This window comes from Orcinus orca, chromosome 10, assembly GCF_937001465.1.
Source record: "Orcinus orca chromosome 10, mOrcOrc1.1, whole genome shotgun sequence".
Lineage (NCBI taxonomy): Eukaryota > Metazoa > Chordata > Mammalia > Artiodactyla > Delphinidae > Orcinus > Orcinus orca.
Genome location: NC_064568.1, coordinates 96,016,666 through 96,035,796, shown reverse-complemented (window position 1 = coordinate 96,035,796; position 19,131 = coordinate 96,016,666). Strand labels below are relative to the sequence as shown.

The 19,131-nt window shown below is 44.5% G+C and overlaps 1 protein-coding gene and 1 long non-coding RNA gene across 15 annotated transcripts in view; one reads left to right on the top strand and one right to left on the bottom strand.

Moving 5' to 3' along the window:
• LOC125965553 (uncharacterized) overlaps nucleotides 1-19,131 on the bottom strand; it is a 943,317-nt gene that overhangs the window by 810,091 nt on the left and 114,095 nt on the right. The gene's annotated exons all lie outside the window — the stretch shown is intronic.
• PHACTR1 (phosphatase and actin regulator 1) overlaps nucleotides 1-19,131 on the top strand; it is a 548,258-nt gene that overhangs the window by 433,970 nt on the left and 95,157 nt on the right. For 13 of the 14 annotated variants that reach the window (XM_033434879.2, XM_033434878.2, XM_033434883.2 and 10 more), the window contains one exon: nucleotides 2,677-2,757. The exons of the other annotated variant lie outside the window; for it this stretch is intronic. In XM_033434879.2, coding sequence (XP_033290770.1) covers nucleotides 2,677-2,757 — 81 coding nt within the window. The remainder of the gene's footprint in view (nucleotides 1-2,676; nucleotides 2,758-19,131) is intronic. 14 annotated transcript variants of the gene reach the window in all.

Sequence of the window (19,131 nt, the reverse complement as noted above, 5' to 3'; positions counted from 1 at the left end):
GTCAATAAGGCCTTTGCATGGCCCAGGCCCCCTGCCCCTTTGGCCACATCTTAAAGCATCATTCTACACCTGGTGCTGGTGGTACAGTCATACCAGATTGCTTTCTGCTTGTCCACGGCACCCTGATTCCTCCGTCAGGAGCCGTTGCCAAGCTTGCTGTATCTGGAGTGTTTCCATCAGCTCCTACCCAACTGCCCTGGGCTAAGATAAGGTATATTTATCTTTCAAACTCAGCTCTGGGGTTTCTTCCTCAGAAAAGCCTTTTCTAACTCCCCAGTGGAGGAGGTTATTTATCATATGCTCTGATGGAACCATGTCTTCTTCTTTTTTTAAAAAAAATTATTTATTTTATTTTTGGCTGCATTAGGTCTTTGTTGCTGCATGCGGGCTTTCTCTAGTTGCGGTGAGTGGAGGCTACTCTTCCTTGCGGTGCGTGGGCTTCTTATTGCGGTGGCTTCTCTTGATGCGGAGCACGCGCTCTAGGCGTGCAGGCTTCAGTAGTTGTGGCGCACGGGCTCAGTAGTTGTGGCTTGTGGGCTCTAGAGCACAGGCTCAGTAGTTGTGGTGCACGGGCTTAGTTGTTCCACGGCATGTGGGATCTTCCCCGACCAGGACTTGAACCCATGTCCCCTGCATTGGCAGGCGGATTCTTAACCACTGTGCCACCAGGGAAGCCCCAAGGAACCATGTCTTCTTTTATGAGGCCCATCTCAATTTGCAGTCACACATTAGGTGATATCATCATTTGATGACTGAATCACACATTAGTCTCTAATCCCTGTGAGGGAGGGGCTGTCCCTTTGGTCACCATCATCTCCAGTCCCTGACAGAGTAGCTTTGCACTCCAGGCAACTGGTCCTCAGTTGTTGAATGAGTGCGGAGAGACAGCTGAGGTCCGGATACCTAAGTGGTTGGCCTGACAGTGACCGTATTCTGCTGATACTTGAGATCTCGGACCTCTGCGTCTAGGGCTCTGTCCGCCTCGCTGCAGATCCTTCCCTGAGTACCGTGGGTCAGGTTCATCCTCTTGACTCCACGGTTTTGAAAAGCCCCTGGGAATCCTCATTTTGTTGAAGAGAAATCTGTTCATTTACATGGTTCAGTACAGGATGGCAAAGCACCTGTTTATTCACCCAAAAGATCGCTAACAAACTTTTTACTTAAAAACCCCTGCTTCATCTTGCCTGTTCCATCTTTCCCACCGTGCTGCTGAGCAAATCTTTTTTAAAATCAGGCAGAACTTTCTAACCGAGCTGCACGCACCTCTCTTCCCCTTCCCCGGGCATCCCTCTTCTGCACGAGAACCCCGTCTGCCCTCTTCCCACCATATCTTGCTATTTGGGTTGGGACATAAAACTCCTTCACCTCCCAAAACGAACACCGCTCCATTGATTCTCCCGCTCACCTTTAACCCTTGCCCTTCTGTACAACCTTCCTGCCCTCACGTCTGTGGGTAAATCGTGGTGGCTGGGGTGGGGGCACCAGTGTCTTCCCAGACTGGCACAGTGACTTGATTAAGGGCACACAGCTAGTGGGTAACATAGTTGCAATCACAATTCTTGTTTCCTTGCTTTCTTTCTAGTTCTTACTCCTATTCTTTGCATGAAATTCTCTTGAGGGGTGTGTGTGTGTATGTGTAATCTGCATCTAAATTTGTGTGCATAAAATTGTTTCCTTATTTTATAACTGGTATTTTCCCCCCTGAATAATTGTGTATCCAAAGGATATAAAGAATCTCAAGTTGACAAAAGCGATTGCTGTCACCTCTCACCTCCTCCATTCCGTGTTTACTGAAATGTCAGCTGCTGGAATAGCTTTCTTTCCTCTACAGGTTCTGCTGGTTTCCCCTTCCCTACCTGGGGCCACAGGCCTGCCCTTTCGTGCTGCCCTCACTTCCCCACTCTGGGGCTCTGTTTCCACTTGCCTTGCCCTCCATCATACCCACTGATCGGAGAGGAAGCGCTCCCTCTTCCCCCCTGCAGCTCCCACCTGCCCAAACGGTTGGCTCAGGTGAATGACTGGTCAAGTGGAAGTGTGTTTGGGAACTGAACAGTCCGTTCCTTGTTTGGAGCCAAGAGAGGAGAGCAGTGGGTGGGTGTCGCATGGAGGTCTCCCACCGCCCCCTAGGCTCTCCTCGGGAACCTGGGTGCCAATCCAGGGAGCTTTTTAGGAGATATTTTCAAATGACTTTTAAAATAGTTGGGAAGCAACAAAATCCTCAATGAGACATGATCTGTATGCACTAGGTAATTAAAAAAGAAATCCCACCTGTGAGGAAAGGCCACACTCAGGAAGATGTGTGATGCAGAGGTTAAGCTGAGGGCAGAGGTAGTGTTTTCTGGCTTTGAATCCTGGATGCTCTTCTCAGTATGACTCTGATAGGTTGTTGAGCTGCTCTATGGTACAGTTTCCTCAACCATATATCACGGTTAAATAAAATGAGATTAAAAGTGCCTACCTCATAGGTAATTTGATTGTCTTGATGATTAAATAATTGGATTAAAATGCTGATCATAGTATCAAAACGTATTAACTGGTATCATTAGCTTACATTAGTAAAGTATAACTTACGGAAGCTTTCCCATATATGACATTTCAATACATCTTAAAATACGATGCTTTTTAGAAACGTCTTTGTTACCTACTCACCCCTGCTTCTCTGTGTTTTGCTCGCAGCCCTGGAAAGGAAAATATCGATGAGGCAAAGCAGAGAGGAGCTAATAAAACGAGGGGTCTTGAAGGAAATCTATGATAAAGGTAAGGGGACCGCTCCAGTCTCCATGAGCCAGAAAAGAGCCGTGCATGGAATCTGTGTGCATAGTTCTTGGAGTTGGATTCAGTTTTCTGTACCACTTTATCAGAGTTTGAACCTTTAAAACTCTAGACACTTCTGGAGAGATCAGAGGATGTAGCAGACAGCGCTGAAGTGATTGCTATTATAGAGGGAACGAAAGCTCCCTTTTTCTCAGCACTGGAATCAAACCATAGGATGCTGAGACAAATGATGTGGCCCAAGGAATGGTGTCAGTACTGGTGGTGAGCCTGTTGGTGTCTGAACACACACAGCTGGGGTGAATTTAATTGCTCAGGCTCTTTCAGGCACTAGGGGTTCCCAGGACAAATGTTAAAAATCCACAAGCACCTAGAATTTCTCTAACAGATTTTTTGGGGCCGTCCATCTCCCAACAATAGGACAAATCAAAGTGGAGAAAATTATATATAATTTTATATAAATGTACACATGTTTCAAATGATAATATTTCCAGTGATTACAAATGCACTGTGAATGTGTCCAAAAGTGTCTGCTGGTGAACTTATCCCGTGTCTTTTGCTGATTGAACTACTGCCTTTAAATACGAAGGTATGCAGTGGTTTACCCATTAACTATTCTTCACTCCCCTCCCCTTCCTCTCACCATCCTTCATTTAAGGCTTTAAGAGAAATGATGAACTGTTATTCCAGTCTTGTTACAGTCATCAGTAATAATTGTCTGTTCTAGATCTTATTATTTGAGGCCAGTATTATTTGTTGGGCCAGATTATTAAATCACATGTTCCGCTTTAAAGGTCCACCCTGATCATCAACGTGATCCTGTAATTCTGACCGTGCAGTCAGTTTTCCATGTTTTTGTAGGTCTTCTACATGCCTAGTTTGTGTTCTGATACAGAAAGGCAGGCTGTGTTTCTAACTTGGGCGCTTCTGTCTGATTCCACTGTCTTCAGTGAGTTGGTCCTTATTCCTCTGGTGGTACAGTTCACCCCATGCATTCCTGCCATGGAGCCTCCTGACGGCACTTTGGAAGTATTTTTTCTTAGCACACATTGCCACCCTGAAACGCTGCAAGTAGGAGGTGGCGCTGCTCTCGCCCTAGTGGCAGGGGATGCAGCAGGTAGGGTGTGACGCTGTGCTGTTTCAAACCGCCTTTGTTCATTAGCAGAGCCTCCTGGCCCCAAGGCATCCCTCCGGCGAGTCACATCGTCCTTCTACTTCTGGGCGAGACATACCAAGATACAGTTTCTTTGGTTGATTAAGCTCTCCAGAGAAAAAGAATGCATCATTTTGTCACTTTTCTCCAATGTCTTATTTCTGTACAGGCCCCCCAAACCCTCCCTTATACTGACCTTAAGTTTCCATGTTTCATCTCAAAATCCTTTCTCTATATTCCCTCCCCGGTGAAGATGGGAAGTGTCTGACCACAGGTATGGTATTACACGCTCAGCATCCCAGGGCTTAAATAAAGATTACTGTCCTGGCGAAAGCCTGTTCAGATCCAGTTAAATGATCCCTCCCCCTCCCTCCTTTCTTCCTGCAAAACTTTATGTCTCTTACAGGAAAATTTCAGGAATCCTTTAAAGGAGAGGATACATTTAATTATAGTATTTATTATTTCCATCATACCTAATAACTGAGTTAGGGTAAATATTGCCGGAGTAACTTCCTGACTTAATCAAAGAAGCCATAGACTGTTAGAGCAAAAGCCCATTTTATAGGGGAAGAAACAGGGGACATTGAGTCTGGGGCCTGCCAGCCCCCATTAGGAGTTGCCCGAGGATTCGGAGCTGTGTCCTGTTTGTGGTCTCAGTAACTGGCTGTGGAGGAAAGGACCAGGCTGGCCGCCGCCTGTCACCACAACTTCCGGTTTTATTTTTGTCTTTGCATTATCGCTGTCTGCTTTTTTCTGTTCTGTTGTTGGCCGGCTTTCCTCACTAGCACGTTAACTCCAGGAGAACATGGACTTCATAAGGCTTGATGCCAGACCCCCTCAGAAAGTGGCTGAGATAGATTGGCTCAAAAAATGCTTATTGTTTGTATGATGGGAATGGGAGTAGAGGGAAACTAAAATTGCACATAGTAGATATAGAAGTTTGTATTTGCTGTGGGTTTTTCTGATAAAAGCATCCATTTTGTATCACTGTGGATATTAATCACATTACCTTGTATTATGTTACATCAGCTGTTCAGAACGTGAGTCCTGTAATCATTGCTTGGATTCAATTCCAGTTCCACTACTGAGTAGCTGTGCAACTTTAGTGAAGTTGCATAACTTCTCTGTGCTTCTATTCCCATATTTGAAAGTGTGGATAATATTGTAATGAGGATTACATGAGATAACATATCTGTATTAGTTTGCCAGGGCTACCATAACAAAATACCACAGACTGAGTGACTTAAACAACAGAAATGTATTTCCTCACAGTTTTGGAGGCTAGAAGTCCAAGATTCAGGTGCTAGCAGGATTGGTTCCTGGTGAGGCCTCCTCCTCGACTTGCAGACGGCTGCCATCTTGCTGTGTCCTCACATGGCCTTCCCTCTGTGTGTGCACACTCCTGGTGTCTCTTCCTCTTTTCATAAGAAACACAGTCCTGGGGCTTCCCTGGTGGCACAGTGGTTGAGGGTCCGCCTGCCGTTGCAGCGGACACGGGTTCATGCCCCGGTCCAGGAAGATCCCACATGCCACGGAGCGGCTGGGCCTGTGAGCCACGGCCGCTAAGCCCGCGCGTCCGGAGCCTGTGCTCCGCAACGGGAGAGGCCACAACAGTGAGAGGCCCGCGTACCGCGAAAAAAAAAAAAAGAAACGCAGTCCTGTTGGATCAGGACCCACCCTTAGGACCTCATTTAACCTCATTACTTCCGTAAAGGCCCATGTCCAAATATAGTCACACTGGGGGTTTGGATTTCACATATAAATTTGGGCAGGGGGGAGAGGGGGTAACACAGTTCCGTCCATAACAACATGTAGAGTAAAATATTGGCTATCATCCCATAAGTTCTCAAGAAATTGTTGACACCCCGTTATTAGTAGTAGTATCATCATCATCCTTTATATTTTTTAAAACCCTTTATGTTCCTTAGCCTAGTTCAGGCCCACGAGTTAGGAAGGGACATCATTGTCAGCTCTTAAGTGCAAGGATCTTCAACCCCCCCTCACAATGGCCTTACCAACGTGGGTGGCCGAGAACCTAGCCCCTTGGTATATGATTTAATTACCTTCTCACCCCTCCACCCTGTCTCCTCTTTAGTCTCTAAACATGTCGTTTTCCTGTCATTCATCCTTCCCTTTTCTACAGCATCATTCAACTTGCTGTGTCTGGGATTCTAGTGAGTAAAACAAATGAACTTTTATTGCCACATCCTGAGTGAACAGCAAGAGGCAAAGAACCTTTCATCATTTTCCAAGTTGTTTGCTGCAAAGATAAATTTCTTAGATTTTCGGCAGTCCTTTCACATTGCCCGGCTTGGTCATTCCTCATTTTGCACCCATGAGTCTGGTCACCTGGCAGCAAAACGGTTTCCACCAGAGATATATGGTCCCTAATGTGCAGTTACTGTGTCAGCCCATCCACAAGGGCCGGCCCCTGTTCATGCTGCAGTTACACTGTTTTGTATATGATATTGCTAAGGTGGTGGGAAGCAGTTTATCTTTAGTAGATGAGCTTTTCTCTTCCAACTCTTTATGTTATTGATTTTGCTTAATAATGCCGTACTCGTTTGTAGGAAGTATTAAGATAAACTGTAGGGATATGAGATTTGTAACTGGGCATGGCGGGCTTAGAACGAATGAGGTTTTATTATTCTGAGAGTTCTCCTCGAAATTCTTTATGTTTTTCTTAGCAGGTTAAAATCCCACACTAGTCAATAAATTTAAATCAGGCAAAATGAGAGCTTGGATTGAAGAGGGGAAATGTTCTCAGTGTCTCTAGAAACTAGTTCAGGAATCCTTCATTTAATGGAATGTAGATGTAAAGAGCTTAAGTTACTGGATGGCTTGTATTTTCTTATTGGTTTCCATATACAACCACATGCATTTAAAGTTCAGAAGAGGACTTCCCTGGTGGCACGGTGGTTAAGAATCTGCCTGCCAATGCAGGGGACCACGGGTTCGAGCCCTGGTCGGGGAAGATCCCACGTGCCATGGAGCAACTAAGCCCGTGCACCACAACTACTGAGCCTGAGATCTACAGCCCGCGAGCCACAACTACTGAACCCACGCGCCGCAACTACTGAAGCCCGCGCACCTAGAGCCTGTGCTCCGCAACAAGAGAAGCCACCGCAATGAGAAGCCCTTGCACCACAACGAAGAGTAGCCCCCGCTCACCGCAACTAGAGAAAGCCCGGGCACAGCAACGAAGACCCAATGCAGTCAAAAATAAAAATAAATAAATAAGTAAATAAATTTATAGAAAAAAATAAAGTTCAGAAGAAAGTTTAGATAAAACTTTAAAGATCAGAGAAAATCGTTCGATCTCTGGATATATCAAGGCCATGTAAAAATGCAGCAAACTTTAAAAACTACAAAGAAGACTTTAAATTGTTAATCACGATGTAGAGGAACATAAAATTTTAAATTCTTTTTCTCCCATTTTCCATATTTTCCACAATATGGATATAGCAATTTCGTGAAAAACACAATGAAACATTACAGTGAACCGTCATCACTCTAAAGAGTAAAAATGTGAAACCAACTACTGATGGAAAATGGTCTATAATTTTGTAGACAGCTTATTTTTAACTATTTAATCCCCGGTTCCGTAGTCTGTTTTTTTAAATTAGAACTTAAGGGTTCTCCTAGACTCCTGGAACATTTGTTCATTCATTCAACAAATTGGTACTGAATCCCCCCTCTGAGCCAGGTGCTCTAGTGTTGAGCTACAGTGATAACCAAAAAAGCAAGATTCTCACCTTCTCAGAGTTTACATTCTACTAAAGGAGATAGGAAATAATTAAATAAGCCTATGATATATTGCCAAGGAGTGATGAGCACTACGAAGATAAACAAAGCAGCAGGGTAAGGAGATAAATTCAGAGGGGGAGCCATGATTTTATATAAATGCAATCATGGAGGACCTCTGGAGGAGGTGATATTTGCACAGAGACCTAAATGCAGTGCTTGGGTGGCTGAAACAGGAGCATTGGTCTTACTACTACTTCTAAACAACCTGTAACCTAATTCGTGAGCCCTTAAGTTCCTTAAATTGACTCAGTATGTTTCTTTTAAATTAAAGCCTCTGTATTGCACTTGCCTCTCTCTCAGTTCTCTGTAAATCAGAGCACAACACCCCCTGTTCAGAGCCTACAGTGGCTCCCCACTTCACTCAGAGAAGTTTCAAGCTCCTCCGACAGCCTACGAAGCCCTCCACAATCTGCCCTCCAACCCTTAAGTTTGCTTCAACTCCCTGGCGGTACTTCCTCATAACGTCCTCTCTGTGGCATCTTGCTAACCCTGCTTTCCAGCCCCTGATGTTGGCATTGGCTCCACTCTCCTCCTAGAACCCTCTTCCCCCAGATATCCATCCACGTGGTTCACTCCTTTTTCAAGTCTTTGCTCAGATTCCACCTTCTCAATGGAGCTTCCCTGGGACCTCCAGATTTTAAAGTGTCACCTCCTTCCATAGGTCTGTAATCCCCTGACCCTGCTCTACTGTGTTCTTTCTTTCTTTCTCTCTCTCTTTTCTATCTCTTATCACCTGCAATCTATACATTACATATGTGTTGTATTAGCCTTTTTCTCATCGGTCTCTCCTTACTGAAAGGTGAGCTCCACCAGGCAGGGCAGGATCTCTGTCTGGTTTGTTCACAGACGTTGTGGCATCTGACTGCCTACAGTAGCACTATGTCCTATTGGGACATAGTCAGTGCTCAGTATGTTTATTGAAAAACAACAAATGCCAGGCTGAGGCTGTCTGCATGTACACACGACTTGGTCTGTACACCTGTGTTGGCAAAATCCAGAGCGCTAGAACTCTGATCCCTCTTGTTTATTCATTTGTGTGGTTCGTGAAACGTTGTTGCCAGTTGTTTAAATAGGCGGTATTATATTGGGCGTATATTCAAGTATATGGATGCCACATACTCTACTTATAAACAGTGGTTATTAGGTGTTATGGAGAAAAATATTCTGAAAGCAGTGGACTGTTTGGCCATTAGTAAAATCGTGATGGTATTTCTCAGGCTTAGCAAGGACCTCAAGAGGTCACCTGACCTGGCTTCTGTTATTTTTCCAAAGTAGAGTAGAAGCAGCTGTAGCCCAGCGAGGTTATAGACTTGCCTAAGGGTTCACGGCCAGCGAGTGTGGACTCTGAAAACCCCTGCTAAGACCTTCTGTCCTTTGTTTGGAATTTATAGGAACACAAAAAAAACCTTTGTAATATACTGCCTGTTGGTCATCAGAGGATATTAATAAATAATGCTGTTAGTGGTTATTGCAGAAGATCTCTACAAATAAGCATGATGTTGTATATAAAGGATGTTAGGGATAACAATGGCGATTGTTCCGTATTTTTCAACACTGGATCTTCCAGTGAAACCTCAGTTCTATCACAGTCCTGTCACGTGCTTTGTACAGTATGGGTGTGTTTAATTCACATGACTGGATATATCACTTATGAGGAGGGAAAAGAGGGAAAGGAGACCATCTCTCTGTGTGGAAGGACACGCTGTCACCCCTGTATATTACACACCGCCACACCCCAGATGGGGGCAGGGAGCTGGGAGGTGTGGCCACCTGCAGGGATGGAGTTGAGGCCGCTGCGGCTCCCCTGGTCACCAGGTGGTTGCTCACTGCAGTCCCACGAAGACCTGGCGGGAGAGCTAGCCCCACCGGAGCAGGAAGACCAGGGGTCACGGAAGAACAGAACTGACTGTGTGCAAATGAGCAACTTCCCTTTTCACTGTGTGCTAGGAATTAGCGATAACATTTCACAGCAAATAATAAAGTGCACTGAGGTGTGCTTTTTTCCTTCACCGAGTTAGAGCAACGTTTTGGAAGGTGTTATTTTTAATTATCAACGCAAATAGAAGCTCCCTGAAATGGATAACTCTCTTATACAGAGGCTACAGTTCCCCCCTTCTCAGGCATTCATGAGAAAAAAGCCTGGTATTTAAATTAAAAGGTCATCATCTTTTAAAAATAAAAATAACAACTCTCCCCTATATCAGAGGAGACGAATTCTTAGACTTGAGCCTTTTAAGTCCCGTTGTTTATCTGGTGTCCCAGTTGTGTAGACTTTTAAAGTCTTGAAGTTTATGGGAAATGCTTTTCACAGCCTTGACCGGACATTGTTATTTTGTCACATTTTTAGCTGTTTCTCATGTCTCACCTAGAAATGGCATCTTCTGGAAGCTGTGATTTGGAGTAACTGTGTGAAAATGAAAAGAGTGTTTACTTTCAGACTCAGTGACGTAGAATCATTTATGTAGCATCTCAGCGCCTAATGCAGTGGATTGCCCTAGTGGGGTAAATGGAAAGCAGATTAAATGAAAACGGATAAAGAGAAATTGTGGTCCACATTCTCTTAAGCAACAGTGTTCTTTCAGAAAATCACTATCCCAAGGCAAAAACTTAATGAAGTTATTATTATATCGGTGAGCAAGTGTTCCCCAGCAAAAGTATTTGTCTCTTGCGTGTTTGTTGAATACCTGTTATGTTGCAGGCGTCGTTCTGGGCGCCAGGGATGCTAGGAGGGTCACGGTGGGCTCCCCTAACAGCACTTACGGTCCCGTAATGGGTTCAGGTGCTTGGCAGTTATGATGAGGAAAGTACGGGAAGTCCGGGGGTGCGTGGAAGCGTCACCCACCAGGCCTGGAGACTCAGGGAAGGCATCCTGGAAGGAACAGTGTCTGAGAGGAAACCTGAAGGGTGATGAGAACTATCCTGGAGAAGGTGGGCTGGGTTGGGAAAATGTTAGAAATAGAAGGACTAGCACATGGGGAGGCACCAAGTTGGGGATAATGAAAGATAGAGGGTGTCCAGCGTGTGTATATGGTGGGGGGAAGTCAGGGCAGATCTTGCAGGCAGGAATACGATATTAGTTGCTTATTCTTTGTCCTGAGAGCATTGATGAGGATTTCTGGAAGGGTTTTTAGCACAATCGGACTTGCAGCCTCATCCCTCTGCCCGTGGGAGAGAAGGACTTGGAGGGACACCAAGGCATGAGTCGGGGAGACCAGTTGGCGGACTGTTGCTGGGATTCAGATGATGTGACGGTAAATGGCAGGAATGAGGGTAGTAGGAATGGGGGGAGGGGGAGAGGAGAGACTGGAGAATTGTAGGAGGTAGAGTCAGGAAGGCCTGTGACTGCTTAGATTTGGGGAGAGAAGGGGAGGTTGAAGGCATGGCTGGCATTCAGGATTCTGGCTTGGAGACTTGGTGGACAGATACGGGGGACGGGTACAGGTCCGCTGAGCTGGAGACCTAAGAGGAGCAATTACAGAGCACAGAATATCACAATGGTTTGACCACATTGCGTTTGCGATATCCAAATGGCTAAGCAGAGCACTACATGTACAGATTTAAAACTCAAGAGGGAGATCTGGGTTGGAGATGCAGGTTTGGAATTGTGCGTGTGTAAATGGTCATGAAGTCATATAGATTGATGATATTTCTCAAAGAAGATGTAAAATGAGAAAATGAGTGGCCCTGATAGAAAACACCTTGGCACCCCAGCATTGAGTGATCTGGAAGTTAGAAAAAAAATGATCTGGGAATAAGAAAACCCTCAAAAACTGAGAAGTGGACAGAAAAATAGGAAGTAACCCAGAAATGTGTAGCATTATGGAAGTCCAAGGACAGTGGCGTAGTGTGGAAAAAATTCCCCGAAGTGTCAAATACAGGCACATCAAACAAGATAGGAAGCGTCCTTTTGATAATGTTTATGCTGTTTAATTATAGGCTCCTTAGTTACCTGTGAAGCCAGTGTGCAGTCTGCAGGGTGTAAGTTAAAAGGCCTATAGTTTCAGGTAACTAAAAACAACTCAAGGAGGCTGCAGCGATAAGCAAATTTAGACCAATGATCTTCCTGTGTTTTGTCCTCTGCAGCGGTCCCCAGCCTTTTTGGCACCAGGGACCGGTTTCATGGAAGACAATTTTTCCACGGACCTGGGGGAAGGGGGATGGTTTCGGGATGATTCAAGTGCATTACACTTATTGTGGGCTTTATTTGTATTATTATTATGTCAGCTGCATCTCAGATCATCAGGCATTAGATCCCGGAGGTTGGGGACCCCTGCTATTAGTGTATCCCAAATGCCTTGAACAATGCTTGGCATTTGTCAGCGCTTATTAATTTTTATTGAATCAGTGAGTGAGTGAGTGAATGAATGAATCTCACGTCATAAAATCCAGTGGTAGGGTAGCTCCAGAGTTGGTGAATTCATCAGCTCAGTAACGTGGTGAAGGGATGCCATTCTCAAGCTATCACCCCTCATGGTAACAAGATGGCTGCAGTAGTTCCAGCATTACATGCAGATACAACATCCAGGTGGGAGAGAGAGGGCTATCCCCCTTCTTGGTATCTCTTTCTAAGAGCAAGAAAACCTTTCCCCAAAGGTTCTCCAGAATTACCCTCATTTCTCATTGACCAGAATTTTTAGAGATAACCCCTGGATATCTTTTCCCCTAATTTTGACAGATGTTTCCATAAACCAAAGTGTTACAGGTACAGTCAGCTCCTGAGAGCTGCTACCTAGTATAAGTTGTCCTTGGAAGACCCACCACGGTATCACCCTTCCAGCTGCCTGTCCCTGGCCCCTGCCGATGAAATCAGGGCAGGGCAGGGTACCTCAGGCACGGTGAGCATCCCTGCCCACGTCTGATGCTTGATTCCACAGCCACTGACCTGCACTGGTGTTTGTCATGAGAAGGCAAGCCAAACTCTGGAAGGTAATAGCTAATAAAAGGAAAGCTAGTTGTACTTAAAAATTTTTTTCCTGATTTCATACGTTTGCCTAGGACTCAGATAACGTCAAATAAGTCAGGGGGGCATTCAAGCCTTAACCCCACATAAATATCTGTAAAACAACTGAGCTCTCCTAGGAGCCCCAAGCCCAGGATTCTGGTCCCAGCTCCCTCATCTCCTGTCTGTAGAAGGTACAGGGCAGCCTCTTATCTCCCTGGACTCTGCTTTTTGTTTGAACGTAACCCCAGGATCTTACTGTGCTCCAACCAGCAAAGCCATGCTTTCCTTTGATCCTCTCTCACTACTCCCAGCCCCTAGCCTGCTTGATTGAAGACAGCCTGTTACCAAGCAGCTGGTCCTCCTAGATCTGGGCACACACATGGAGGCATACTCTTCAGCTCCATTCTGCCCTTGCTCGTCTTCTCGTAGGGTTGTTGGAGGATCAAGGGACATAATTCAATTTGGGCTTTTAGACCGTTGCCTGCCCAGAGTACGTGCTCAATAAATGTCAGCAATTGTCTCCACCAGACATGTGACCTGGACTGCGCCTCTGCTCTTCTTAGATGCCTGTCTCCCCTTCCCGGTTCCCCTTCACCCAAGCCTAGACTCTCTCTGCTTCCACCCGGCAGAGCTGAGATTCTATCCTGAGGCTTCGGGACTTCTCCAAAGGCCACGCCCACCTCTGTAGCTGTGTGTTGCTACTCTCAGGGCCCCGACATGCACACGTGCCCTAGAGCACGTCTTTCCTCCCTGTGGTGCAGCCTTCCCACCACTGCAGCTTCTCTAAAGGAAATAGTATCCACTGAACTGACCATTCATTGTGATGTGGACCAGTTTAGCAATGTCATTTTAATCTCCCAGTTCCAGAAATGGGTTCACTTTTGCATATTCATAGGTCCATTATTGTGATGTTTCAGTCTGTCTTGAGCAGTGCTGTCCTGTAGACTTTTCAGCAGTAACAGGAATGTTCCATCGTCTTTGCCAGGCAGCACAGCAGCCAGCAGCCACATGTGGTTGTTGAGCACTTCAGATGTGCCTAGTCTGACTGAGGAACTGCATTTTAAATTTTAACTAAAACAGTAACTGTACGTGGCAAGTGGGTACGCTATTGGAGAGCTCAGCTAAAGAAACAGAGCTGCTTACATTTTGAAACGGCCAGCCCGTATCACTTTCCTTCTCCAACTCTAGCCATTAAAGTTTTCTTAAAAAATCTTGGATTCCCGGGCTTCCCTGGTGGCGCAGTGGTTGAGAGTCCGCCTGCCGATGCAGGGGACACGGGTTCGTGCCCCGGTCTGGGAGGATCCCACATGCCGCGGAGTGGCTGCGTCCGTGAGCCATGGCCGCTGAGCCTGCACGTCCGGAGCCTGTGCTCCGCAGCGGGAGAGGCCACAGCAGTGAGAGGCCCACGTACCGCAAAAATAAAAAAAATAAAAAAATAAAAAAATCTTGGATTCCCTATTAATTCTGAAGGGCCCCTTGCACAACGAGGTATGATTCTGTGAGATTCACACTCTCATAAAATAGCATAGGAGAGAAACTGTGTCATTCCATCCATTTTATATTCAGTCTGTGCCCCAGTTGCATTTTTGATATCAAAATGCCCAGGAATAGCAAGATGGTAAATCCTCTTTCAGCTACAAACCTTGGAGACGAGTAATTATTTGGAAATAGTGGTCAGAACCACCGTACTTCATCAGGATAGATGATGTAAGAACCGATGGGCTTGGCGTGAAGACTGGTGAGGAGGTATAACTGTACCCAGAAAGATGAAAGAAACACCTCTGGGAAACAGACACCACAGTTTGATGGGATGAGGTGTTTGTGATCGAGGAAGCAGCTGAGAATTCACATGAGCTGTGGTTTGCTGACCATGAGGTCCAGTAAAAGGCAGAAAATGCTGATAAATCCAGCAGGGTACAGCCACAAGGAAGTGCAACTGGAAGAAGCTACCCAAGGTCAATACCGCATCTGTGATAGGAAGTCACTGCAACTCACATACTTAAGGGTTTTAGGCAAAGACCTCTGAACAAGAAGGGAAATATTATTAACATCAAAATAGGATATTAAATCCAGAACAATAGCAACTATTAAAAAAAAAGTAAGGTGATTCCCCAAGCAAAAAAACATGTACCATTCCATTCTGTGTTTAAAATCATCCAATCAGAGTAGCACGCAATTGATTACATTCTGAGATTGAAATCCATCTTGCATAGATTTTCAAGGTATTAGGTTCAGAAGGGTTCTCTGAGTTGCTAAGGTGCCTGTGTGAAGACACAAAGGAACCTCATGGCTCTTGCAAAATTGTTCTTCCGTGGAAACTGGTCAGAGTAATCCAGAGACTTCTGGCTGCAAACAGACATGAAAGATAAACTGGAAGATAACTTACGGATTCCGGAAATATAGGTTCAGCGATCCTACAGAATCCTGCAGTGTCTGCCCTAAATCCTAGGTGGCACAGAGATACTTTTAGACACACAGACACACACTTACAGTGACTTTTCCTCATTCAGAAAGAAAATACACCAGAAGAGACACAGACAGAGAGACACACACTGTAGTTTTTGTTTGTGCAAATAAGACTCTCAGTTTGTCTTTTTATTTTTATTTTATTTATTTTTTATTTTTTTGCTGTATGCAGGCCTCTCACTGTTGTGGCCTCTCCCGTTGTGGAGCACAGGCTCCAGACGCGCAGGCTCAGCGGCCATGGCAGCCGCTCTGTGGCATGTGGGATCTTCCCGGACCGGGGCACGAACCCGTGTCCCCTGCATTGGCAGGTGGACTCTCAACCACTGTGCCACCAGGGAAGCCCAGTTTGTCTTTTTAAATGCTCAAGATTCAAATACATTAAGTAGTAAATATGCAGTGTTACTAGAAATGTGTGGCTTTCGATGTATGTTTAAAATTCTACACAGTGATATCTGTAGCACCATTTAGTTTAATGACATCACCTCCCTGAACTCAGGCAAACTGAAGAAAATACTTCCAACGGCCAGGGAGCCATTTCCAACTTCTTAGGTTCAAAGCTTTTAATCTTTCAATGAAATCCTTAGATAAATTATTTCTTAGCTAACTGTTGCTCCGCACATCATTTCACTGACAATGAGAGCAGCTAGTGGCTTTGATTGCAGTGATTTAAAAGGTCATTGGGATTAACAGAAGCTTTTCAAAACTCTGTATATTGTTGCAAAAATGACACCTCTGTGGGTTACAAAACAATGGCTGTGCTCCCTTAATGGGTGAATTTTTTTGTACTGTAATGGAAAAAGTATATCAGTGTCAAAAAAAAAAAAAAAAAAAGACATTGAATGAAGTCTTTGCTTCATAGCTCACCACCACCAGAGTGACACTTCTTGGGAAAACACCTTCAGCTCTGTGGGGTAACCCTTCAGCCACTCAGTGGAGATGCCCTTTTTGGTCAAAGAGCACATCTGGGGGCTTCCCTGGTGGCGCAGTGGTTGAGAGTCCACCTGCTGGTGCAAGGGACGTGGGTTCGTGCCCCGGTCCGGGAAGATCCCACATGCCGCGGAGCGGCTGGGCCCGTGAGCCATGGCCGCTGAGCCTGCGCGTCCGGAGCCTGTGCTCTGCAACGGGAGAGGCCACAACAGTGAGAGGCCCGCGTACCGCAAAAAAAAAAAAAAAGAGTATGTCTGGGAAGCTACAACAGCAGCTCTTGTCTCAAAGGGAAAAAAACAATTAGCAAACACTTGCATTAGGGCTCTTGTTCCATGTCCTCACAAGATGGTGGTTTGCTTTAACATAGGTAGCTTCACTTTTTGATTTTGCTGTAATTATAGCCATTGGTGATCGCCAGTCAATTAAAACGTGTTTGAATTTTCACAGGCCTGCATGTGTGAATTCTACACATTTGCGTTAACAACAGAGATGCAGCGTAGCGAACACTTCCCAATGTTTTCAGTCTAAAATTCTCACATGGTGCTTCACTTATATAGTCATTTTTCTTTATAATGGAAGCACCAATGTAACCATGATTTCATTTCATTATTCTCCTCTACTGCAAGTTTGCTAACAGTCTTTCATGCAGAAGTTGCATCCTAGCAATGAGGTAACTGTGGAGAAGGGGTAGGAAGCCGGGCTCAGGGAAAATACCTCCTCAAGAAACCAGAGGAGTGAGGAAGGCTTTCTCCTCCAACAAAACTATTATGTCTTCATTTAACTTAACAAGGTAGCATGACATTTTTTGTTTTATTTTTTTATGTATGTAAGCATCTCCACAGGAAAAAAGTTAATGATCATTAAGCTCTATTCATATCAAAGCCAAAATCACTTCAGAACTCTGCCAGCACGTATGCATATTTCATCTTGAGGGCATTGTAATCAACATGTCCATTTTGTTCTCCGTTCCTGCTTTTGTACTTGACATTGTTTCAAGCACATTTGCAGGGTTCAGCATCACCCACAGGTTCATTTCACTCGCATTTCTTTCATTGCCAGCCAGGCTGTGCATTTCACAAGTGGCCCCTGGGACTTGATTTTTATTTATTTGTACAAATACTGTGCATACTGGGAATAGCCATTATTTTATTAGCTATGTTTAGTTCATATTTCCCCATTATGCTGCCTTTTTTTTCTTATATTGGGTGTACAGCATTTTATTTTGTAAATTAAAAATGTAAACGTTTATGAGTAAGTTAAAACTATCCATCTGGCTTCCTTCTTATGCAACCTAAATCAATAAATATGTATGTGAGTATATATGCGTGTGTATGTATGTACATGTATTTATTTAAACAATTTATCCTGGTTTTTTGGGTTTTTTTTATACTGCAGGTTCTTATTAATCATCAATTTTATACACATCAGTGTATACATGTCAATCCCAATCGCCCAATTCGGCACACCACCATCCTCACCCCACCGTGGTTTTCCCCTCTTGGTGTCCATATGTTTGTGTCTCAACTGTGTCTGTGTCTCAACTTATGCCCTGCAAACCGGTTCATCTGTACCATTTTTCTAGGTTCCACATACATGCGTTAATATGCGATATTTGTTTTTCTCTTTCTGACTTACTTCACTCTGTGTGACAGTCTCTAGATCCATCTGCATCTCAACAAATGACTCAATTTCGTTCCTTTTTATGGCTGAGTAATATTCCATTGTATATATGTACCACAACTTCTTTATCCATTCGTCTGTTAATGGGCATTTAGGTTGCTTCTATGACCTGGCTATTGTAAATAGTGCTGCAATGAACATTGGGGTGCATGTGTCTTTTTTTTTTTTTTTTTTGCGGTACGCGGGCCTCTCACTCTTGTGGCCTCTTCCGTTGCGGAGCACAGGCTCCGGACGCGCAGGCTCAGCGGCCATGACTTACGGGCCCAGCCACTCCGCAGCACGTGGGATCCTCCCGGACCGGGGCACAAACCCGTGTCCCCTGCATCGGCAGGTGGACTCTCAATCACTGCGCTACCAGGGAAGCCCTCGTGTCTTTTTGAATTATGGTTTTCTCTGGGTTTATGCCCAGTAGTGGGATTTCTGGATCATATGGTAATTCTATTTTTAGTTTTTTAAGGAACCTCCATACTGTTCTCCATAGTGGCTGTATCAATTTACATTTCCACCAACAGTGCAAGAGGGTTCCCTTTTCTCCACACCTTCTCTGGCATTTGTTGTTTGTAGATTTTCTGATGGTGCCCATTCTAACTGGTGTGAGGTGATACCTCATTGTAGTTTTGATTTGCATTTCTCTAATAATTAGTGATGTTGAGCAGCTTCTCATGTGCTTCTTGGCCATCTGTATGTCTTCTTTGGAGAGATGTCTGTTTAGGTCTTCTGCCCATATTTGGATTGGATTGTTTGTTTCTTTAATATTGAGCTGCATGAGCTGTTTATATATTTTGGAGATTAATCCTTTGTCCATTGATTCGTTTGCAAATATTTTCTCCCATTCTGAGGGTTGTCTTTTCATCTTGTTTATGGTTTCCTTTGCTGTGCAAAAGCTTTGAAGTTTCATTAGGTCCCATTTGTTTATTTTTGTTTTTATTTCCATTACTCTAGCAGGTGGATCAAAAAAGATCTTGCTGTGATTTATGTCAGAGTGTTCTTCCTATGTTTTCCTCTAAGAGTTTTATGGTGTCCGGTCTTACATTTAGGTCTCGAATCCATTTTGGGTTTATTTTTGTGTATGGTGCTAGGGAGTGTTCTAATTTCATTCTTTTACATGTAGCTGTCTAGTTTTCCCAGCACCATTTATTGAAGAGACTGTCTTTTCTGCATTGTATATCCTTGCCTCCTTTGTCACAGATTAGTTGACCATAGGTGCATGGGTTTATCCCTGGGCTTTCTATCTTGTTCCATTGATCTATGTTTCTGTTTTTGTGCCAGTACCATATTTTCTTGATTACTGTAGCTTTGTTAGTGTAGTCTGAAATCAGGGAGTCTGATTCCTCCAGCTCCATTTTTTTCCCTCAAGACTGCTTTGGCTATTCAGGGTCTTCTG